This window comes from Bidens hawaiensis, unplaced genomic scaffold (genome assembly GCF_021521415.1).
Source record: "Bidens hawaiensis isolate Kalapana, Puna unplaced genomic scaffold, B.hawaiensis_p1.1 tig00024820_1, whole genome shotgun sequence".
NCBI classification, from domain to species: domain Eukaryota; kingdom Viridiplantae; phylum Streptophyta; class Magnoliopsida; order Asterales; family Asteraceae; genus Bidens; species Bidens hawaiensis.
Window position 1 is genome coordinate 102389 of NW_027493931.1, and position 24942 is coordinate 127330.

Below are 24942 nucleotides of genomic sequence, written 5' to 3' on the forward strand. Positions count from 1 at the left end.
TCATCTTCTCTTATTTTGCCTCTTCATGATCACATAGTTTGCTTCATCAACAATTGCATTGACCCATTTCGATCTTCCGGTTGATAGCATTAGATATCCCAACACGAACCCAAGTAAGATTCCACATATGTATCCCATCATCACCACTTTCCATGCAAATCCACTCTCATCTTCATCTCCATCACCTTCAAGTTGTGGTTCGTGCAGACGCTCACTGCAATTTTTGGGCAATGGAAACCCACAGAGTTTTGGATTCCCTCCAAACGAATTCCCTTCAAATGTGTTGAACTGTTTTCCTTGCGGAATGTGGCCCATGAGATGGTTTTGGGACAGATTTAAGAACTCAAGAGAGGTCACATCAGCAAGGCTTTGTGGGATCTCTCCTGTGAGTTGATTCCATGACAAGTCTAACGATTCAATTTCTGAAATATTTCCAAGAGCCTGTGGGATTCGGCCCGTTAGGCTGTTATGGGACAGGTTGAGCGCTTTCAAAGAGTTTAGATTACCAATGATGTTTGGAATCTCCCCTTCAAATTTATTGTTTGATAGATCGACAATAGTGTACTCAACGAAAAGTCGCGTGAAAATTTGATCCACTCCTTTCACCGCACAAGTGATAGAGTAATACTTGCCACCTATGTATAAATAGTATGGTCGTGTGTTCTTTTTTACCACATTCTTCATCGCCTTGAAATTTTGAAAATATTTTGTAGGGAGTTTGCCTACAAACCCATTATGAGATAAGTCAAGAACTCGCAGACTTGGAAATGGGAAATTAACAAAGGAAGAGGGTACAATGCCACCATGAAAATTGTTTGATCTGAGGACAGGAACCTGTAAATTGGGAAGATCTCCTAACCAACCCGGGAATGTGTCATTTAAGTGGTTGTTTCCCAAATCAATTACACTCAATTGTTTACATTTGTTTAAAGAAGTTGGCACCTTTCCTTCTAACTCATTTCCATTCAAAAGAAACCCTTGTAATTGGCCCCAATCCTTGTATACATTTGGAATGGTGCCCGTTATCGAGTTATTTGAAAGATCAAAAAGTTCCAACCCATTTCCTCCTATCTCCCCTACCCAATCAGGAATGTGCCCATGTATATCATTTCTTGACAGATCTAAGTAATAAAGAGCTGTCATGGATCGAATGGATGCTGGAAACACCTTTAGATTGCAAGAGGCCAAACTTAAGGACCAAAAATTAGGATTGACATAATGATTAGCATTATTGGTGGTAACAGATATACCACTAAATGACAGAATGAGAGCATCAAGGTTTGTGAGGCTTGATAACAATGTATCCAACTCCCATTCACCTTATAAGCTTGTGTATGACAGATCCAAGTAAGTTAAAGATTTGAGATTGCCAATTGAGATGGGTATCTCTCCTGATAAGCTTGTGTATGACAGATCCAAGTAAGCTAAAGATTTAAGATTGCCAATTAAGATGGGTATCTCTCCTGATAAGCTTGTGTATGACAGATCTAAGCGAGTTAAAGATTTGAGATTGCCAATTGAGATGGGTTCTCTCCTGATAAGCTTGTGTATGACAGATCCAAGTAAGTTAAAGATTTAAGATTGCCAATTGAGATGGGTATCTCTCCTGATAAGCTTGTGTATGACAGATCCAAGTAAGTTAAAGATTTGAGATTGCCAATTGAGATGGGTATCTCTCCTGATAAGCTTGTGTATGACAGATACAATTCGGTTAAAGATTTGAGATTGCCAATTGAGATGGGTATCTCTCCTGATAAGCTTGTGTATGACAGATCCAATTCGGTTAAAGATGTGAGATTGCCAATTGAGATGGGTATCTCTCCTGATATGTTTGTCCGTGATAGATCTAAAAACGTGAGAGGGGAGTTAGTGCTTGTGTTAACATTGGGAAGTGGACCAGAGAGATTTTTGTTAATTTTCATTATTACCTTCTGCTCGAAGTTAATATCTTTTTTCAAAAGAAGTTATCACTAAATAATAACAATGATTTGTATATATTGTATTTATTTTTATTTTAAAGAGGGTTAAAACATTCAAAATAAAAGTTCACAAGATTAAAACACCTAACTAAAGTTTAGTGACGTTAAAATAACAAAGCACTTGTAATATTTTAGTGAAATAATCAGAAAATATTATTCGTTGGTGAAGTTTTTATGTACTTAAGATGATGTTCATTCTAGTGGTGCACAAAACTGGTCTTTGGGTCAACCGAACCGGTTTGAAGACTATTTACAATCAAATTAAAACATGTTGGACTCAAACCAGGTCTAGTTTAGAAACAGATTTATAATGAAAACCATACCGGATAGAGCCAGATCTGATGATATACCAAACCAATTTTGTACTAACGGATTGGATTGTGTTCAAACCGTTTTTACCCAGATGGTTACATGATTCGTTTCGGTTTTGATTGAGCAATAGTTCAATTTTAACCATTAGGAAAATGATATTGGGCCAAGCTACCAATATCTCAGGCTCAAAAACAAGAGGAGAAGAGCCCGTTTCAAATATGAAAATTATAGGCCCAACACATGTAGCTAAAAGTCTAAAACTAGGTGGAAGCCCATCACCTTATAGAAATAGAACTAGATACCCATCACATTATAGAAACATAAGCACTGTCGATATCTTATGTTGAAATGTTTTTTTTTCCTGTAAACTAGTTTTATCTTGCTCCAATCTTGATTTCTCAAAATAATAAAATTAAAAATTTAACCAAAATATTCACCCAAAAAACTCATTGAATGACAGATATTAATAAACATAAAATCAATCTCTTTATCCATCAGTATCATTATCCAAATGGAATGAGCACCTCTAGGCATAGCCCAGACTTATCCCTTTTATCTTTTTAATGACGACTCACACTTTACTTTCTATTTCTAAACTACACCAAGAGGGTAATCTACTCCAATAATATGATTTGAATCATAGTTTTCTCTTCAAAAGGTAGAAGTCTATACCACCCAATCAAAGCTGGAATAGTTGCTTAACACAAATATGATGACATGAACATGATAACATATGCCGTTGTAGCATCATAAAGAAACTCATAAGTTAAAACGTATTCCCGATTACGAGTTATAACATTACATCCACACCACATAATAACAAATCAAAAGTTTGTTATATTAAAAAACTAGGTTAGGTACCCGTGTACAACACGGGTTTAACAAAGTTAAATTTATAAGTTCAATATATTCGAAATATCAAAGTTAAATAATATATTTTTTTTAATAACTAACATAATGTCACTAAAAAATATATTAATAGACGTGGTATAAGCCATATGACAAAGCACTAAGTTTAGTTGTATAATTCATTACATACACAATCGCTTCCTATACAAAAGGAACCTTCTAATTTTATTGATAGCAGCAACATGACATCCGTTTTAGCATAGAGGCCACCAATTTCAGTTAGAGAAAAAATAATGGGTAAAGTAGGTAAAAGTTTTGCACTTGTGACTTGTTTACCTTGTTATCCGGTGTTTATATGATGAAACATTCATTCATCATGGTGGTAAATTATATGATTTATTATTAAGTAGAAAAGTACATTAAGAAGAACGACCTTGTACTCCTTTGACTCATATAAAGTCAAATGAAAAACAAAAATTTTGGTGGGTCAACCCAACCCACTCTGACCCTTTAAGATCATCAAGATAAATTCATTTGTTTATTGCTGAAGAGAAGAAAACTAAAAGTATTCATGAAATAAAAACTAAAACATCTAATTATGAATAAATTATTGCCGAAAGGTAAAAAGAAAGAAAAAAAATCACTTTCTTTTATTAATAAATTTCTTAAAGTTTTGAGTAAAAGAACAAAGTTTTGAGTAAAAGAACATGAACTATGCATTTTTCAAATATGTCACATAACTTAGGTACAATAAGCATTAAGTAAGCTTATTCTTAAGGAGTAAGCTCATATCACCAACTTTTTACGTAAACCTTGTTATGACATTAGAGGAATCACTTGAGCAAACAGATTTAGAAGCGAAAGCTTCTGCGTGGTCTAAAGAAAAAAATAATCCAAGTGAAAAGATAGCATATCATCATATAAAATATATAAGTTAGTTCATGAGAAGTAACAATAACCATAAAAGGGTTGAAGAATGTTCATTAGGACCAGTATCTGAAGCTAACTCATTACATGGTGCAATACTTAAAGAAAGATATGCTAATCCACTCTGAAAAATTTATATCATAGTCAGTTTTTGTTTAACAACATAAAAGATAAAAAATCAAACTATTGATTTGTTAATAGAGGTGTCATGCTCAACAACATTAGAGCACTATTTGAAGACAAAATGTTCTAGAAATAAGATATATTCATGAAATTAGCTAAACAAAAACTCGTCTAAACATTTAATGAATTAATTGACATTTTGGAAACAGAATAATTATTTTGAGTATGAATCAATCAATTTATTATAAAAGGATTACATGTAATATAAAAAAAATCTCATTAATTAGATTAAAATGTCAAAAAAATATGCGGTTAACATAAATGGTTAAAATTTAAAATTGAAATAGATAGTACACATTTACAAATTATTGAAGTCAATCATGATAGTTTCAGCCACTTTTAGTGTGTTTTTTTCTTTTTAATAAAAATTTGTGAAGACAAGGGAATTAGTAAACCGCATTAACGGCAGAAAAGATTCATGATTGGGGTTGGTTTTGTGGTAAACACTAAGGGGACTAATTCAGTTTTTGGTACTTTTAAGGTATACAAATGAAGTGATTGAATTATTTTTATCAATTTGTATAGATGGTAAGAAAATCTGTATCAGTTTTGTATTTGGAAATTGGTTTACTTGACAATAAAAGTCATATATTAACTTTTAACTAAATATAAAATTTCAATGAAGTTTTTGGCATTTTAATACGATTGTTCTTATAAAACATCAACTTTCAAAAGTCAAAAGAATACTATTTTTTGCTGATATATGTGTTCTTGTCACACCAGAGCAAAATTTATATAATAATGAGCTATGGTTCAATGTAGAACTCTATTTTAATTAAGTGAAAGATTTTTAAACTTATGATATTTGTTTGACTAATCTTTAACTGCCAACAACTTGTAGTTTGTGAAGAGTTGTAAATCATGTTTTTTGGGTGTTTGGATGTGGCTTATCATGAAGTTGAGCATCAATATTTAATGTCAAGAAACAAAAGTATATAAAACATTACTTCAAAATACATGATTACTAAAAAAATTCGGCAACTTACCTGAATGGTGTGAGGAAACAACTTGTTTTGATTACCGATTGCTTCATCAAGTTGATTGGGCATAATCAACTTCAAGAAAAAAAATTGTAAATGAACAATAACTATTAGCCAGAAGTTGAATATATAGCACTAACCCAAAAATTACAATATATATGTTATTGAAAAAATACATGGACAAAACACTACCTATTTATTTAAACTTACAATATATATGTTTTACTCCTACCACAAAACAATTAACAGACAGAGACCACTTAGGCTTTGATTTCGTTTGAAAAGTCATAGAATTTGGCGAGGAGTTTGGAAAGATTTGGTTGCCGGTTAATAGTCAGCAACATTAAATAGCCAACGCACAATTGATTTAGATTCTGATTAATTTTGGAGTTTGGGGAGTTGGCGCGATGATTCTAAAACAATACCAAAGGGGCAAAATTGATTTAGGGTTTCGCAAAAATTATGGTGAATCTAATTGTTTGATTATAAAATCATATCCAGAGTAAGGGATCAGACCGTCATTGGGAGGGGAGTTTGTTGTAGGCGGGATTTGAAGAGGAAGAATAGGCTAAACTAAGGACATGTAGCACAAATAATCCTTTATTTATTAAATAGTATAGATAAGTTTTAAATATTGTTATAAACAAGACATTTATATAAGTTTTATCATAATTTTATGCCATTACCATTTTTAGATTATATAATTTTATTATTATTATTATTATTATTATTATTATTATTATGTTACTGGCCCTCCCGATCATCTTCATTCCACGCCTAGGAGGAAACCGACCATAGGTGCCAAAATTCCCTAGTCCAGCCTGAAACCTCCTTTTATTTTATAACGAGTGAGACTTGAACTAAATACCTCTTCTATTTCTAATTATAGGTGACAAAGAAAAATAGTTTTTACAAATTATAAAACTATATTAAAAGTCATATATTAAAATTTAAAACGCACAATATGATATGTGTAAGCAAATACGCAATGTCCCATATATTAAAAGAAATTATCCTAAGGCTTTTGAACCTCCAAAAAGGGTGAGTCATTTGGACGAATCCGGGTATGATATACGTAGACCCATGGGTCAATAGATAAAGATTGTTGTGGGCCCACTTTATTATCTAGAAAACATGTCGACGTCATCCTTTATGTGTGTAATCTGTGTTTCTCTTTTTCTGTTTTCTATTTCAATATATTTTCATTTTATCAATCATTTCATCTCATGATAAAGGCCCAGGATATATGTTCATATTAATTAATTAAACGGGAATTAATTTTCATGATTTGTTAAGAGGATGACTTTTTACTTATTGTTTTGTTTGTTTAATGTAAATTAATTAACAAATGTACAAGAAACAGTAGACTAGAAATTATAGACTTTCAAAATATTTTAAATTTGTATTATGAAAGTGGACCTAAAGCGTGCAATGAAAACAGTTACGGTTTCAATAAAGAAAAAGAATTACTTGTGTTTAAAATTAGACGGTTACTCTACTAAAATATAGTACCCGTTCAATATAAAGATTTTTTTTCTTAAGTAGAGAATGTCGAAAACCGCATATATACATCGGATAGTTGTCAATGTTTATGTGGTACCTTCAAGCACCTCTCCAACAGCTTAATTATCTAATGTTCATGTGATCTTGCTCTAGTTTATGTTGATGTTGACTATATGAATGGATTGTCATTATCATTGTCATTTTACCATTAGATGCTATATGTTTTTCGGCACTAAATCTCCCTATTCATGGTTATAAGTAATTAACTCATATTTTTAAAGGCCTTCATTATTCCTTTGTCATCACTCATCATACCTTTTGATTTGACAACAGTAGAACTACATATTTAACTCATAATACAATGTTTTATCTACATATAAATTATCTTGAATTAAGTCTACATTATATTTGTGGAATGGTTTTAGCATAACCTATATGACTTCAGTGTATTTCTACAGTTGATCAGCTTGTTGACCTCGTGACCAAGTGATTGGCTTCCACACAGATTAATCATATTTGTTTCAAACTTCACGTGATCACGTCATTGTGAGCGTTTACCCTAGGGTTAAAATATTAGTTTTGTCAGTCTTAAGAGTCTGTTAAGTTCTTTTTGGTTATCATTAGCTGTTAATAACGACAGACTCACATTTTGCAATCTCTATAGCGTCTACTTATTAGTGTGAATACAATATAAAGCTCAAATACTTTTATTTTTTCTAAGTTGATAAATTCAAAACAAGATTTATCTTTTTAGTGTCATTTTCTTACCTTATTTTAAGCTTTGTATTTCATGTTCACATGTCTATGAAAGAATAAAGCCGTGTAAAGTATGGTTATATAATATCATCTAGAAACAATGGTTTTAATCTTCGACATTTGGGAGCATGTGACTTTGATTTTTCTATCTATAACTTGTATACATTTTAGCATTTGACTTCTTATTTTAATAATAAGCTCAAACATCCAATGCTCATTTTATGTTATGTTTTGTTTTGAGACATACATGTCTTCAGTGTATTGGATGTTTGACCACATATCCCAAGTCTCAGTTACCTGACTTTTCGTAGTTAGTTTGACTTTTTTGCCTTTCAAGTTTTGTACATTACAGGATGCATATGCATACATGTATATATATATTCACTAATTCGAATTTGGTTCTTTTTTATTTCTATAGAATGTCATTCACCCGAAACAATCATTTAAATCTTCGATTTCATCTATACTAGATCAACATTGTTGGTTTAACCGTGTATGTCTGTTTCAAATCACGCATGTCTTACTTTTTCTATTTATCGTCATTTTCATTATTAAGTTCATACTAACACTCGTTTCTTTCAATAAGAATGCTTTATTTAAAACTATTAATAAATAATAAGGTAATGTCTAATTCAGTGATATTCCATTTGTAGTATAATTTGTTTGCAAAATTCGCTAAAACTCCAATTGTCCACCATTGCCGTCGTTGCCGCTGCCGCCTCCAACGTTAGCTAACAAACCAAATATTAATATTCCACATAAAATAATACATTTAAATTAATTTGACAGTATTACTTTTTATATTAATATTTGTTTCTTTTTTGACAAATTTTAATTCTTTGATTGATTTCAAATCACTTAAAAAAATTAGAAGCAAAAATATTTATGACTATTTTGTCTCATATATCTAAAATTATATTCTTAAAAGTAACACCACTCAATATTTTAAATACATAACCAACCAACAATTTAACCAAAATTAGTGAGACATCTCTAGAATATTCAAGAACGTTGATTGTTATCTAATCAACCATGAAGACGTGTTGCTATTCCTATACAAAACGTACAAAAATATAACCATCATAATTCATATTATTTGAAAAGTATTGAAGTTTGTTTTGTTGACCCTTGACCGGTCTCGATACATCATGCAAGCATTCACCTACAAATGTTTCTAGCCACTAAAAAAAAGATCTTAATTTCAAAGAAAGTGATGGGTGCATGATATTTATATTTTATATAATGGCGTCATTGGATAAAATTCTTTATTTGGTTTCAAAGTTTATTTGCAGATATTTTTGAAAATTTTGATAATGTATGAAAGAGGACGAATTAGTAAGTAGGATTTTGGTTACTATTAAATTGTAATGTTTATTTAAATGTAAAAGATAAAGAGTGAGGTTTAGAATAAAGGTGTGCGGTTTATAAAATAACTAGGAACACGTCGGGTATATTACGTGTTGGTAAAATCTGAGCGTTGTTTTTGTAAGTTGGCGTGAATTTGGTTGGTATCGGGTGCGCTCTTTACGGTACCAAAATTATACCAAAAAGTAATTCCTCAAACTAACGTATTTAAAACAAATTTAAAAACGGACGTTGCGGCAGCGATTCGACATAAATTTAGTAGGTATACGGGCATGAAAAACAACAGAATCAAGTTGTAGTATGTCTAAAATAACTTCGACGTGTTTTTGAAATGAATGTAAGTGAGTTTTGATATAAAGTGTTAAGACAAAAATACCCTCCTTCCTAGCCTTCTTAGGAAAATCAAACTTTTTATTTGAACCTAACCCATTATGTTAGATAAAAAACATTATAATAAAAGGTAAATGATATAGAAACATTATTAAGTTCTACATTTGTGGTAAAAAATTAAGTTTATTTTCATGATTGATATAATAATCACTTCTAGATAAAAGTAAAAATTAATTAATCAGTATGTGTCTACTATGCCTTCCTATACCAGAAGTCCAGAACAAAAATGACTAAAGAATGAAGGAAGATGATCAACATCCAAACAAAATCTGATGACGATAAAGAATTAACAAATAATAGTGAAGTAATGAAAACCATTAATCATTATTTATAAAGTTTTATATCACACTATTTGTCATAAACATTGGTATTGACATTACTATGCTTATTAATAACTAAAATAGATTAAATTTTCTCTTTAATTTATGCACTCTATTTTCTATTACATAACATAAATTTCACCAAATCATTTGTTCTTCTATACATGTAATAAATATTAATATTATCGAACTAACTTATCAACAATTAAAATAGATTAACATATTTTCTTCTATATATACCAAATTAATAAAAATTTCATTAATACAAACATCTATTTCTCCATATATAATTTGTTCTCATATTCTTAGCGCTTAACCTTGTTTTACAAGCAATATTATAAAACTTAAAAATCTTGTAACTCAATAACATATTTACACAGTTGACAAATCATTGTATCTAGAAAACCAAATAATGCATATAAATAACACTTAAGACCCTTAATCAGGTAATTTCCGTTTATCTCATGCCTCTTTTAACACAACCCACCCGACCCCACACACATTTCATACGGTTTACAAACAATATAAAAAAAAAAAAAATTGATTGAGAGAGAAAGTGCCCCTCTCTTCTCCCCTATGTGACCCCCTTTATTTCCCAACTCAAACATTTGTTCTTGCTTCTTCTCTTGTCTCTAATATTATTATCATCACCAACATCATCATTATTATTATTATTATTATTACTTGCATACCTTCAAAAACATCATGGGGTTTTTGAAAGATGAAAGAAGTAAGAAGGCTTTACGAGGATTCAAAACCTTGTTCTTTTTAGTAACTATGATCATTTCCTTCATGTTCTTTTCGGCCCCGATATTGTTCGCAGTCGCAGACGCTTTGCTTCCCACAGCTCTGTTGTCCGCTTCGCTCTCACCGCCTTTATCCGACTCCCCAAAGGCGTTTTCGTTTATTCAACCCCTTAATTCTCATTTGATCAACTACGATTTTCGGTATTCGCTGATCGATATCCCGATAATTTCCATTATCCGATCAGCCATCATTCTTTGTGAGTAATCAATTTAAAAAACCCGGTCTAAGTGATTAGCCTGGATGCAGCCAGGAGGCTTCATGTTTAAACATGGGACCTCCCGGCCATGTGACCCTACCAGGCTAGCTCACCTGAAAGGGTTTTTACTTTATACCTTTTTATCGTATAAAATAAATATTTCTCTAATTAATTAACGATTTGACAATTTATGTTAACGTAGGTGTATACGGACTATGTGATGGTCCGGGGTTATCAAGGGGACCATACTTAGGAATTACGACAGTAAGTTCGGTGGTGTCGTTGTTGTTCGTATCGATCAAGGCGTCGTATGTGTTCGGCCGCGAGTTTACCTCGGTGCAAGTGGCTTTGTTTGTATGCTCTATATCGTTGGCAGTCGGACACGTCTTAGTGGCGTACCGGACTAGTTGTAGAGAACGACGGAAGCTTCTCGTATACAAAATCAACGTTGAAGCGGTAAGTATTTGTTTTGATGTATCGTCCTATTTAGCTGATAATTTTTATAATATAGTTGCCGTTTTAAAAAAATATATTTTTGAATAAAGATTCTTACCCATTAAACCTACAATAACCCTACCTTGAGTCCATTTATGCTTTATTTAATTCCTAAATAATTCACTATGGATTAAAAGGTTGTACATTATGCATAAGCTACTTGTAAGCCATCTCTCACAAGTTGTACATAACTGAAAAAGTGGGGCCGTTACAAAAGACGTGAAACGTTTTTTTCGTGATTTGCCTTTGTTGACTATTTCAACGGTGGAGAAGAATTTTAGGTGGTTGTATAAATGCTACATTAATATTTTTGTACATTTATTAATTAAAAGTGTTAATTATATATTTACATTTAACCAAAAGTAGTCAAATTAATTGAAAGGCGTTACATAGGGCTTTTGGCAAGCTAGAGTTATATTATTAATGTACAACTTATTAATGAGGGACCATGACATGTTACATGCCAACTACTAGAAGAGAGAATGTCCATTTTGTAGGGTAGTAAATTGATTTGACTCTTTGAGAAAAATACACTTTACACGCGGTTTGATTTTCTTTTACTTCAAGAAATATCTATAATTGTGGAGTTTTTCTGACATCGACATACGAAGCAGAATTCGGTCTTCCCAAAATATCACAATTTGTACGTAATAATATTCGTTTAAACGAATTTATTGATTAATGTATAGAAAATGTAATGGAAACTAAAGTGTAAGCCACTTTAGAATAACATCTACCGAGTGAACCGAAAGCGTTATATGATCCATATTCGATTGGGCCGATTGGCATAACTTTAAAACAAGCTAAAGGGACTCTATGTTTAACAAAATTCCTTTGAAGTACAAGTTGAGATTCAACCAAACCCTTTTGGTATAACTCTAGCAAGATAATTAAAGATTTGATCTTTTTATTAATTGGAATAAAGGGTTATCTTTATTTAACAAGATTATGTATTTTTTTTATTTCAGGTATCGACATTCAAGAATGGGTTTCCAAGGTACTCAAAGATTCTTCAAGATGAAAGAGTGAAAGTAAAATTGCAAAACTAAATATGCAACCTTAGTAACTATTCACATCCCATATTCAATATCTTTTCAATGGCCAGCCAAGATTCCACATCCAAGTTTCAGGTAACATAATCTTTAAAAATTAGGTTAGGAAAAATGTTCAAAATGTCCATTTGACTCTTGAAGACAAACATTTTGTTCATTTAAGGTTTCCTAGAATGTCCACGCTAAATCTAGTTGACCCGTATACTTAATAATCACTACCTGACTAAAATTTTCAACCAACCAGGTCACGCCATTGAGACTCCCAGATTTTTGAGAAAAAAACGTTTAACCAATGGGATTTTTAAGCGTTTCAACGAGATTCTCTTTGTCTTGCTACAAGATTTTTTTTTTGTTTCCGATGAGATTTTTTCGTCTTTAGACGGGGATTTTTTTTTTAACTTTTGCTGAGGGTTTTTAATTTTAGCTTATTGGTTGAAGATCTTATCGAGTAATGATTATTAAGTAAGCAGGTCGACTAAATTTGGAGTAAACATTTAAAAAAAAAACTGGTGAAGCAGAAATTTTGTTTAATCCGACATGTAAATGCACATTTTGGTCATTTTTCCCAATTGTCAAATTGCATTTGCTAATTTGTAATGTACAACTCATTAAAGCACGATTTTTATAGTTTAAATTTTCCCATTTTGTGGGCCATTGGTGTATAAATAATAAACATTTAACAAGGCCCATGCCAACCCATTTTCCCAGACAGATTGCTTGGTATCTAAAAAAGACTACTTTTTTCCATCAATCTGTCCTGTAATTGAACCTATTCAGTCATCACCATGTGCTCTTTGGCAACTTGTTCATGCCAACGTGGAATATAGTCACTTTTGTCCAAGATTTCAGTTAGGTTTAGTTTTTAATGTAATCTAACCTCATCTTGCATTAGTTTAATAATACATGGTAGGTGCATAATCAAGAACGTGAACGGTGAATCTAATCTTTGTTCGGTAATGTTCTTTACGCAGGTTAACCGAAGGAGAACCGTAACTTGATGGCCAAAGATGAAGAGATAATGACCAAGATAATATATAAGTTTGGGTACATATCACATATGTAAACTATGAGTTGTGTTTCGGTCTTATACAAGTGGGGATAAGTATCGCGTTTGAGATCTGTCTCCCACGAAAAAAAACATGTATAGATTTTTTTTGGTTTTATCAGAGAATGAAATGTTTACACACATTTTTGTCGGTACGAAAATTAATAACATGGTATGATCTTATATCAAGATGTATATGCTTTATAAACATCTAGAAGAAAGTGTTTTGTAAGCATGTTCTATGGAGGTTATTTTTTTTAAATGAACATGGTTACAAGTCCCACATGAATGAATATTATTGTGGACAGAGCATAAAGCAGACCGGCCGGCCCGGAGAGGCAGAAATATTGTATAACCATCTTCCAAAAAGATTCTGAACAAGATGGAATAATAGCTGGATGGATACAAGAGTAGGCCTTAAAACATTAAAACAACAATCTTGTTGTGGGTACCAACACACATTCCGATTTTTATTTTATTATTTTTTTCCGAACGGCAACTTTTATTTAGACGGCACAAGCGTTACAAGACGCTGGGGCACGGCACAACACAACACAACTAAAACGAGAAGTTACACTAATTTTATAAGATAAAAACTTAAAAGATTACCTATTTTTAATCCAAAGAAATGTCAACGACTTGATCTTCTACACCGTTTAGGTAACCGTGTAAAGCATACGGAAAAAGTATTTTCGTTTCTTGTCTTCCAAATGTATCAAAAAGCTGTCAAAATGTGTTTGTGCAAAACTTTTTTTATTTTAAAACAAAGATGCGTTGATGTATGAATCAAGAGAATATCTTTAACTAAAAAGACAAAAATCGGAGGATTATGACACCGCATATAATCGTGTTCCAAACCTACATGGTCAAGGGGCACGGGATGAGAAGATGGCTGGAGGTTTTACGACCATCCACACACATACCACATTCAACCGAACTTACCATTATGGATCAGAACCATAGCGCCTCTTTTGTCACAAGCCAGTCCTTCCTTACCTTCCACACAAAGATGCTGACTTTTTTTGGCACCCAATTGTTCCAAGACATAACAAAGAAGCCTGCTGGACTGTACACGCTAAACAAGGGTTTTTTTTCATAGATGCCACCGTATACTTTCTCCACGGGTCATCAAAGCCAAATCCAATCGTCCTTGGTATCCATCATACCAATTTTTATATTTAAAGAAAATTGTTGTGTGCACAACATAATACACGTTTGATAGAAAATCAATTTTAAGTTTAAGTAGAGAACCACAATTATGCATGGGTTGTATCAAACGACCCACTGTAAATTCATAGATCGAGACTTATTCGCCTACTCGGTTATACAACATAAAAGGGAAAAGAAATTTATAAGGGAGCATCAATTCTTTACATAATATATAAATACAATATGGGACATAACTTTGCACCCAACAATTCATGTTTTAAAATTGTTTTAACTTTTTAAAGTAAAAAATATTTATTTAAAAACTATGATATGTTGTTTCGTATATTATTCAACCAAACTACCCAACTATTGGTAGAATATCTTTGAAAGTTGGTTAGAAAAGACAATAATTAGAATTTAGAAGGTATACGTGCCTAATAATAGTAATAGTAATTACTAATTGACAAAAAAGTAAATATTAAAGCACTCATGTTTATTATTATTATTTTTTTAATTAATACTTATTTTGAAGTTTTGTTTCTGGTATGTTTTGATGTTTAGTGGAATATTGTTCGGTTTGATTTGTTTTCCATTCATTTCCAATCTCCATCTTTGGTGAGGTCATTGATTTTTAATTTAGATATTTTCAAACTTTGCATAAGTTTTGAATAGATACAAACAAAACAAACATGAGAAGGGGTCATAAAAAAATTGACACGGGTATGCCCAAAATCTTTTATATTTTTAAGTAGGAACATACACAATAAAATTAATATTTAAGCGACTATCTACCATTTGCATTAGACATAATAACAAGAATAAAATTCACAATTTATAATATCCGAATGGTTGATTTGAGGACTTGGAAGCTATCTACAATTGATTCGTGCGAGTGGAAGATGGTCAAGTCCATATTAATTGTTTAAAGTGGTTTAAATTATCCAAGCTAACTTTTTAAAATATACTCGATTTATACAAATTAATCGTCTCAATTATACAATTATGCTCCATGAGGGCGGTTCAAAAATTTCATGATTGGTGAGGTGGTCAGTATTAAATCGTATATATACTATTAAAGAAAGAAATTCAAGAGTGCGCCTACACGGCTGCACACCATCTCTCCAACGCAGGTCTGCCATCGTATATGTTTAGCATATCCGCACATGACAGGAAACATCTAACTTGATGGATATCTTAAAAAAACAACTCAGATGATATCTTACATCACAATGAGCCAATGACAAAAACAACACCAATATAATCCTCAAAAGCATCGGATTTGCTTTGCTGTTTATATAAACAAGAAACCACACGACACATAAACGCACAAATAAAAAAATTATCGACAAAGTTGAGCCAAAAACTTGCACATATACTGGCTTTCATAAAGGGAATAATGGTCCTATTGTGTAAAGATATAAACTTTATGAAGCAAGTCTATCTGGATTACAACATAAAGTTGCTTATAAAACATATTTTTATTAAACAGTTGATGGATGGTTGGATGAGATAAAGATCTTCCAATGAGAGATACATACCTACTACCATAATTAGGTTCTTATAATAAAACAAACAAAACCACATCAGCATTAAGTGGATGTGTTTGGAACATGATTAGGAACCAGAGTGGCATAACCAACTTGTGCAACTTTTTTTTAGGTAATCTTGAGTGGTCTCTAATCAGATTATTAGTAGCGGGGAACATGCATAGCGTTAAAAAGATGTGACGATTAACCTTTAGGAGTGGTGTAGTGATAAACATCTTATCCCGTTTAGCAAATCTCCCAAGTTTCGATTTTGCTTACACTTCCCCAGGTTTCCTACGGTCCTACCATAACAACTTATGCTATTTAACCTCTCTAAAACACCTGCTCAGCAAAAGTTTCAACTTTAGTAGGGCATCGACGGGTCATGTGAATTTATGGTCATGGTTTTTATGGTTAGAAAAATGGACGTATACGACATTTGAAGATGGATCCTAAACAAAATAATTGAACTTTTTAGCTTCACGGACATATGAAGATGGATCCAATAAACAAATTAACAAAACTCTATAAGTTCTCTGTTGAAACATATGTCTGTTTTCAATTTAATATCAAACTTATGCTATATATGTGCTTCTCTAGTTGTTGGTTAACTTGTTTTTGTTTCTTTTGTGTGGTACGTGTTATACTGAGGATAATGGATTTGGCCATTTGGGTATGCTAGTTGTTTTGAGTGTGGGCTAAAGATTTGCAACTGAGTAGTAATATAATCGGGCTTAAGAATGAGTTGAATTACTAGTAAGTTACTATTGAAGATGGGCTGGTTTATAGAGATGGGCTCAAGGCCCATCGCATCTTCTAATATATATTGAGATGTGTCAAAACTGTCGATTATTCATCATCGTCTTCTCGTCTCATTTATATTATGGGTTAATATTCCCGTTTGACGAACCCACTTTCAATCATATCTTATTTTGAAATATAATTTTATAACCCTAAACATTTGTAATATTTATTTTAATCGGTTCGTGCAATACATGAGTTTCTATCTTCTGATCTATTATCCAATAACAAAATGAATAACAAGGAGGTAACTTATACTAACGAAGTTTCTTCAAATGTCCCACAAAAGGCATTCATTTTTAATTATTTACATTTTATTTAAAATTACTCGGCTTTCATCAAGCGTTTTATGAAGGGGTTTAGATTGGGCTATAGGTCTTTCTCATCTATGGTGGGTCCATGGCCATCTTCGAGAATTCAAACGCCTAAGACGAGTACTAAAAATGAACCTCGTATAAAACAAGAGAACGACGATAATTGTAACACGAACAAACAAAACACATAGTCATTTACTTATTGTAACAATCTCAAATACACAAAATAAAGATAAGTGATAAACAAAACAAAATTAAACGAACGAAGAGGCCCTCAGAATACTTCGAAGCAAAATTTCATGCACTTATCACGAGACACCAGCCGAGCCCTGTATGGAGTCAAATACACTCGGCTACCAAACGAGTCACACACACACCCACCGTTCGGCGATTCAAACTGTACGTCGTCGTTTTACAAACAATGAGATTCAATTTTGACTTACCGGAACCTACCACAAACACCAACACCAACAAAGCCCTAACCCTAACACCAACACCACCGTCACAGTCACAGTCACAGTCACAGTCACAATCACCGTCACCGTCTACTCCGGCAACCGATGACGTGGATTGGCTTCCTCTTCAAAACCACCCCGTTTTCTCCACCTCCAATTCATCTTCAAATAATAATAATAATAATAATAGTATTATTCAGAGGAAGCGGAATCTTATGGCGTGGGACGGAGCCTCTCGCTTATACTACTGGAATCTCAACACGCAGTCTCTCCATCGGCTTTCGCTTCGGTTTGGCGAACCGGACCCGAGCTTTATTCTCGCCACTTCGCCTTCAAAGGTTTGAAGTTATAACTTGTTTTAATTGCAAATGCAGTCAGTATTTGAAATTATATGGTTAAAATGTTAATAATTAGGGTTTTGCTGTAGTTGCCCGTTGAACTATGTCTGAGCCTACGAGTGAGCAATAACCAAACCGAAATTAACCGAAAACTGAATTAACATAAATCGGTTATCAGTTTTTATTGTACCCTTGGTTAGGATTATGTTATAATAGGAAGTATATTTTTTGTAGGAATGATAAGAAATAATCTTGTCCATTAATTTTGACTATGGAGGGTTGAGATTAGTTTTGGGGAAATCAAGTGTGAACACAAGGTCAGTTGCATAAAAGGAATAACACATTTGTTCACTTTCTCTCTCCACATGCAACGCACATGCCAAATTCCCCCATCATTTTAAAACAGTCCATAACTTTTTTTTACGACGTTTTTATTGAAAAACAAATACACCATAATAGCGAGTGTCTTTTTATCTTTTATATGAGTACCATATTGTAATATAAAAATTAAAAAAATTAGTGGGTTTTTTACAAATTGTGTTTTACCGAATTGTGTTTTACAAAATTGTGTTATACAATAGTAATTTTCATTGTGTTTTTTCCATTGTGTTATTTACATTGTGTCATACAATTGTGTTTTTATCATTGTGTTTTTTTTTTCATAGTGTATTTTTCCGTTGTGTTTTTTTCATTGTGTTTTCATTGTGTTTTTTCGGACTTTTTCGGCGAGGTGGTGGCGGTGGGCGGTGGAGTGGTGGTGGTTGTAAGAGATGAGTGAAGATGTAATTGGGATTTATGTAAGTGGGTTTTTGAAATTAATTTAAGTGGGTTTTGAGATTAAAGTAAGTGGGTTTTGATATTAAAGTATTAGACTAAAATACCCCCCTTCCTAGCCTTTTTAGGAAAATCAAACTTCTTATTTGAACCTAACCCCCCCTTGGTTAATAAAAATAAACCCAACCGAGCAACTCATGTTTTCATATATCTTTAGCTTTTATATCCCTGTTTCTTGTATTTATACCTCCATTTCATGTAACTTTAAGCAAAAGTTTTAGCTCAAGTTTGGTTTTGGTTATTAACCGGAGTTCACCGAACCGAAAACCGACAAACTAACGGAATAAATCGATTCATTTAGCTGAAAATCAGTTGGTTAATATATAGATTAACCGATAACTTTGGTTTTGCTAGGCTAATAACCGAACTGAACTGTGCACATCCCTAGACTTTAGCGAACTGTTCGGTAGGAAGTTCGTTTATGCTCTTTTGTTTAATAAACATGTTCGTTTAATAAACGTGAACAAGGAATGTCGTTCGGTTAACTAATTGAATAAACACAAACAGAGGCCAAGTTCGTTCAATTGTGTTCGTGAACATTTGATAACGTGTTGATTTACGTTCGTTAATGTTTGTTTGCTTATGTTTGTTCATTAAAAGTTTGTAATATCATCATATAGATTTAAGCAAAATTATTAACAATTAAATAAGTGTATACATGAGTATTATGTGATTATACTTTATATGTGAATTAACTTATGAGTATGAATGCTAAAAAAAACACCAACACAAACTTGGTAACTGACCGAACCGTTGACATTGACCATTCTCGGTTAACCAAATAAGATAAAGCATTGTTTGTGTTTGTGAACCGTTCACGGACAAGTTCATATATGAACGAATACGAAAATATAAATTTCGGTAGGTTAGGTGTTTGTGAACAGTTGCTTGTCTGATAAATACTTAATGGACGAACGCGAACAAGGCATTGTTCGGTTCAGTTTGGATCATTTACAGCCCTATGAATAACCTGCGAATGTGTTTTGTACACTATAGGTATTGCGACCTGACGTGGAGCTTAATTTCACGGTAGATAGAATTACAATCAACAGACACGGATCAGCATTGCTCTTAGAAGGATCAAATGGATTATGTGTTATGTATCTGTATGGGCGTTCTTCATCAAAAGATAGTTCTGTTATATGCAGGTAATTAAATAAATATAACTTTTGGGTCTTAATTTTTTTCTGTTGTATTACTGCATCTCTTTCGAAAACACTTTCATTTTACTAATTTGCAGGACGATCTATGTTGGCTCGAATCTCTACCTCAACACGAACAATGCAATACGGACTTTGAAAGTTTCATGGCACCCTTATAGTGATACTCATCTTGGAATTCTATCTTCTGATTCAGTTTTCAGGTCTGCAATTGAGTTTTCATTTCTCATTGGTTGTTTTATTTAGTTGTAGTTTATGACTGTATCTCGCATTTTGTAGGCTTTATGATTTGTCCTCAGCTATTGAGCAACCAGAGCAAGAATATTATTTACAGCCAGTTTCACGTGGTCGATCAAGGAATGCCTCATCAATATGCCCTGTTGACTTCTCTTTTGGTGGGGATCATTTGTGGGATCGATTTAGCGTATGTTGACTTTTAATTGTTTTTTACATGCTTTTGCTATATCGATTGCTCAACTACTTGTAATATTTGATTCTGCAGGTTTTTGTTTTGTTTAGTGATGGTGCAGTGTACATCTTATGTCCAGTTGTTCCTTTTGGGAGGTGAAGTTGCAAACTTATATATGTTTCCTTTTAAGCAATATGGTATGATGCTATGATCTCATTTATTTATGTTGTTACAGCGTGTACAAATGGGAATCTGTATTGGAGATATATAATGATGCTCAAACATTTGGACTAAATTCTGGTAGCTCAAAAGCCTCTAGTAATGAAACTCTGGCAATTTCTTGGTTAGAAGCCACATTTCCTGAACTGGCTAAACAAGCAGCAGAAGGCGGGGTTCAACCTGCACTAAAGTCCCATCCTTATGCTCTGTTTGACGCATCAGTTCCATTGCAGGTATCTCTTTTTAACTACTTTTAGTATTATTTAAAACAATCCTTAAAACAGTTTTTATAAAATTATAGGGACCTTTGCATAAAGTGTACCATGGAAATGAAGAAGATTCTGAATTCAAAGTTACCGAGTGTGAGGGCCGAGCTGTCAGTTTTCTTTACAAGGCAGTAAGCAAAGATTCAATCCTTGTTACGGTTTGGAGCGGTGGGCAGTTACAAATAGATGCATTAGCTGATGAAACACAGCCTATTTGGATGGTGGGTAATCATCCACGTATCTCTGTTGATTCTCAAAACCGAATGGTCGGTTTTGCCATGATTTGTGAAACACAATCCAATGAGCTATCGGTTATGTCATTTGAACAATCGTCTGATAAAAACATCTGGTTGGGACATCCACCCCCGTTGTTGAAATTGGCCACTATTGATTTAGCCCTACCTGGGAAAACCGAGACCGGTTCCATAATTTCATTGTTTATTGATCCACTTATACCCGAGAGAATATACTGTGTTCATGATGGAGGTGTAGATTCAATAGTGTTGCATTTTCTTCCTTTCACTAATCAGAAGAACGGGATAGATGATGATATGAGACCGCCAAATGTGCAGTCGGTTCTCAATACGTGCCAGGTGGAATCCTCGTTGTCGTCTCTATATGGTTTTTTGGCGTTGGCGGATTCATTTGGATGTTGTTGGATTGTGGAACTCACGTCTGGTTTTGAATGCATTGTAGTTGGGATGGAAAGTTGGAATCTTTTGCTTCCTGCTCGAGTTGATAAAGAAAAGAAATATGAAAGTTTGGAAGAAAATGTTGGTACCGGAGATGCTACTATTATAAGTAAAGAATTACTCGCAGGCCCGAAAGTGGTTATTGTGCCGCCTACCTCACCGAACCCTGTTGCTGCCGACTCTATTGAAGGGAGGTCAACTCTTCATCAGTACTTCAAGCTTTTTCATGAAAACTATGTTGAGTATGCACATAAGGTAAGTTTAGGGTTTTGACCTTTTACTTACAAATTGGTAATAATATATATGTATGTATATATATATATATATATATATATATATATATATATATATATATATATATATATATATATATATATATATATATATAGGATCAGGATCATGTGAGAACTTTTTGGGAATTGAGAACTATGAGAACCATTTTGGACCACAAAAAAACCAAAAAATAAAAAAATCATAAAACAAAAAAAACACAAAAATAAAAAAAGTAAAAAAAACCAAAGTTCTTATTTATCACCCCGGTTTCTAAAAAAAAAAACCCTTAAAAAAAAACTCGGTTTAGCTAAATTATACATATATGTATAATATGTACACACATGTTTTTTTCCTATACACATGTATATTTTAAGGTAAATGATAATGTACATATGTGTACATTACGTAACTAGAGATTAAATGAAAGTATACATATGTGTATAGGTATAATACGAATTAAAAAGAAAAAAAATCGGTTTTTTTTATTATACATATATGTATAATATGTACACACATGTTTTTTCCTATAAACATATGTATAATTTAAGGTAAATAATAATGTACATATGTGTACATTACGTAACTAGAGATTAAATGAAAGTTTACATATGTGTATAGGTATCATAAGAATTTAAAAAGAAAAAAAAACTTTCGGTCTTTTTTTTTTTTTTGAAACCAGAATGAAATATAAGAATTTTGGTTTTTTTACTTTTTTAAAATTTTTGTTTTTTTTTGTTTTATAATTTTTTAAATATTTTTTTAGAGGTTTTTTTAGTGGTCTAAAATGGTTCTCAAAGTTCTCAATTTGCCAATGGTTCTCTTAGGATCCTTACCCTATATATATATATATATATTTTGGAGTTTGAAAATCTTGATGCTTTATGTGGTTTCTTAGGTTTACTTTGAGCTCAAACACCATGGACCGCAACTAAAGAAAATCATTGACGAACAACATGCTCGGTTACGTGAGGCACAACAAAAGCTAGCAAAAGTCGAAGAGAAACAAGAAAAGTTGGAAAACCGATTAGATCGTGCAATTGAGACTCATGGTATGTTGGAAGAACGGTTGATAAACCTGAGAAACCTACCAGGAATCCACAAGAAGCCATTGTCGAAAGCAGAGCGGGAGTTCAAGATGGAGCTTGGTAAGTTGTCTTCAACTATTATCTTTCATCTTGTTTGACCAAGCCATCCCATTTTGAAGATGGTTTTGTTTGTTTTATGCAGACAGATTTAGAGGATTAGAATTAGACGCGTTGCACACGACCATAGAAGCTATAAACGGTCGAATAAAAAGATACTCTTCTTTTTCTCCGCAAACCAAAAGACCGAATCAAAGAAGGCAGATTGCACTTGCAGGGAGGAGGAAGGGAAATGCTGAAGATGATGAGATCTCCCACCTCAAATCCGCTATCGAAAAGCTTTCTTTGGTCAACAGCGAGAACACCAAAAAAGTCAAACTTGTGGATTCGGCTTTGAGAAACCGCGAAAGCACAAGTTGAGGAAAGGTAACATGTTACAACTTCGTTCGAAATCAAGAATTATGTTATTACTAGCTTTGAAAGATTGTGAAATGCTGAATAACTTTTGTGTTGGCATTTTTGATTTTGAGTTCAAGAAAATAGTAGTATTATTTTCATGTTATAGAATATTTAATGTGCTTATAAATTACTCAAATATCACTTCAATTAGTTTACACAAACAAAAGGTGTTAAATTTTAACACCCTTGTTTTAAAAAAATAGTGAAATTATATACCCTAATTTAAGTGCATGGTTTGGTTTGGGACCCAAAACTAAAATTTTGGTTTTTAGTTTTTTGAAAAGCGTTTGGTTTTGTTTTCCTAATGTTGCCATTGCAGGTTGAAAATTTTGGGCTGATAAAAAATTGTCTAAAAAACAATGAACCTGGGTCTAAATTATATTGTTAAATAATAAATTGATTATACCATTTGACTAAAATAATATCTATTAATTTTCATTAGTTACTTAAAATAAAAAACAAAAATCTATAAATTCGATTCGTTAATAACTAATTGATTAATATACTTATGGGCCAATTTTGATAAGTTATTGGGCTATGATATGTCACTAACAACCCTAATTGATTCATTCACCTATATATACAATCACCGGCTATCATTCATCAAACGCACAATTAGTAAGCCCCACTTTAACCTTCATTATTTACCTGCAACCTTTGTATGGCGAATCGATATAATATTCGGAATATTGTCAAGACTGCCCGTAAAATCATTGGCTCGTTTTCGGTGTGTATGCAAATCATGGTTCAAGTACATCAACGATCCTTACCATTCATGTCAAAGAACCCACACCAATATTCTTTCAACTTTATGTCAAAAAACTCACACCAATAGGGTTTCAACTTTCTCCAGTTAATGTTTGGGGTTACATCAAGATCAGTTTTTTGCATGGTACTACTAGTCTGCGAAAGAAGCCGGTTTTGGAGTTGGATTTTATGGGTCGCTTCTTCGATTGTTTGCTTGTTGGTTCATGTAATGGGCTAATCCTGGTGTGTAATGAGCAAGACCCCCGTGACTCTGAAGGCATTCATCGGGGCGTCTTTCGGTTTGCACTTATCAATCCTCTCAGTAAAGAGCGCTGTCATTTGCCACCCATCCCAACCAAGATGACTGGACTAATTGACTTTCGCAGTCCATACTACTGGGCATCAGGGTTTGGTTTTGACGATTCCACCAACACTTTAAAGACGGTGTTTTTCGCTAACTTAAACCTAGAGGCTTATGTGCCATGCACCATGGTTCATTCTTCGGGATCGAGCTCTTGGCGAGAGGTTGCCCAAAACCCTGCTTATCCGATAAAGGGTGGAGGGGTATTTGCTCATGGACGTTTGTACTGGTTGGCAGAGTCGTTCACATTAGTATGGTTTGATGTGAAGAGGGAGGAATTCGGGTTAATCGACCCTCCCAAACCAAAAGGAGACCGTTGGTTTGACTATAATGAGTTGGATGATTTAAACGGTCAACTTGGATTTTCGTATTACGGCCCCTTTGGCATCAAGACATGGATATTGAAGCAACACGAAGAATGGGTGTTGCACCGTTGCTTTGATATCAGTCCTATTCTGCCACCACCGTATGAGGAATATGATTTGGAAATTTTGGGTTGTTGGAACAACGATGGGGACATATTATTGATGGGCTACATTTATCAAACGGAACGGTTGTTTGTTTACACCCTCAAAAGTGGTGATCTGCGAGAAGTTGATTGCGGGGATGCATCTGGAGGATGGATCCGAATGTACCAAAGCAGCAGCTTGTCTTTGCTCCCCACAAGTGCTTGATCATATGAACTTCTAATATTTCAA

The 24942-nt window shown here is 33.1% G+C and overlaps 4 protein-coding genes across 4 annotated transcripts; 3 read left to right on the plus strand and 1 right to left on the minus strand.

Moving 5' to 3' along the window:
- On the minus strand, positions 1 to 1143 carry LOC143570077 (receptor-like protein Cf-9 homolog). The gene has a single exon (XM_077055823.1). The coding sequence runs from the start codon at positions 1141 to 1143 to the stop codon at positions 1 to 3; it is 1143 nt and encodes a 380-aa protein (XP_076911938.1).
- A 9054-nt stretch (positions 1144 to 10197) lies between these two features.
- LOC143570068 (uncharacterized) lies at positions 10198 to 13144 on the plus strand. Its single transcript, XM_077055817.1, has 4 exons — positions 10198 to 10567; positions 10770 to 11023; positions 12031 to 12192; positions 13086 to 13144. The coding sequence occupies exons 1-3, from the start codon at positions 10270 to 10272 to the stop codon at positions 12109 to 12111; spliced, it is 633 nt and encodes a 210-aa protein (XP_076911932.1). The 5' UTR covers positions 10198 to 10269; the 3' UTR covers positions 12112 to 12192; positions 13086 to 13144.
- Positions 13145 to 17370: 4226 nt separating this feature from the next.
- On the plus strand, positions 17371 to 23192 carry LOC143570070 (nuclear pore complex protein NUP88-like). Its single transcript, XM_077055820.1, has 9 exons — positions 17371 to 17742; positions 19573 to 19724; positions 19817 to 19939; positions 20016 to 20160; positions 20239 to 20300; positions 20381 to 20597; positions 20666 to 21577; positions 22491 to 22740; positions 22823 to 23192. Exons 1-9 carry the CDS (start codon positions 17371 to 17373, stop codon positions 23095 to 23097), a joined length of 2508 nt encoding a protein of 835 aa, XP_076911935.1. The 3' UTR covers positions 23098 to 23192.
- A 1051-nt stretch (positions 23193 to 24243) lies between these two features.
- LOC143570078 (uncharacterized) lies at positions 24244 to 24918 on the plus strand. Its single transcript, XM_077055824.1, has one exon. The coding sequence runs from the start codon at positions 24244 to 24246 to the stop codon at positions 24916 to 24918; it is 675 nt and encodes a 224-aa protein (XP_076911939.1).
- The last annotated feature ends 24 nt before the right edge of the window (positions 24919 to 24942 follow it).

What these genes read in the sequence shown, in the direction of transcription:
- LOC143570070 (XM_077055820.1), top strand. Translation starts at nt 17,371, where the DNA reads ATGAGATTCAATTTTGACTTACCGGAACCTACCACAAACACCAACACC. An exon ending in CCAGTTGTTCCTTTTGGGAG is followed by an intron (nt 20,301 to 20,380) that starts GTGAAGTTGCAA and finishes ATGTTGTTACAG; the next exon opens with CGTGTACAAATGGGAATCTG. An exon ending in GGAGTTCAAGATGGAGCTTG is followed by an intron (nt 22,741 to 22,822) that starts GTAAGTTGTCTT and finishes TGTTTTATGCAG; the next exon opens with ACAGATTTAGAGGATTAGAA.
- LOC143570078 (XM_077055824.1), top strand. Translation starts at nt 24,244, where the DNA reads ATGACTGGACTAATTGACTTTCGCAGTCCATACTACTGGGCATCAGGG.
- LOC143570077 (XM_077055823.1), bottom strand. Translation starts at nt 1,143, where the DNA reads ATGACAGCTCTTTATTACTTAGATCTGTCAAGAAATGATATACATGGG.
- LOC143570068 (XM_077055817.1), top strand. Translation starts at nt 10,270, where the DNA reads ATGGGGTTTTTGAAAGATGAAAGAAGTAAGAAGGCTTTACGAGGATTC. An exon ending in CCGATCAGCCATCATTCTTT is followed by an intron (nt 10,568 to 10,769) that starts GTGAGTAATCAA and finishes ATGTTAACGTAG; the next exon opens with GTGTATACGGACTATGTGAT. An exon ending in ACAAAATCAACGTTGAAGCG is followed by an intron (nt 11,024 to 12,030) that starts GTAAGTATTTGT and finishes TTTTTATTTCAG; the next exon opens with GTATCGACATTCAAGAATGG.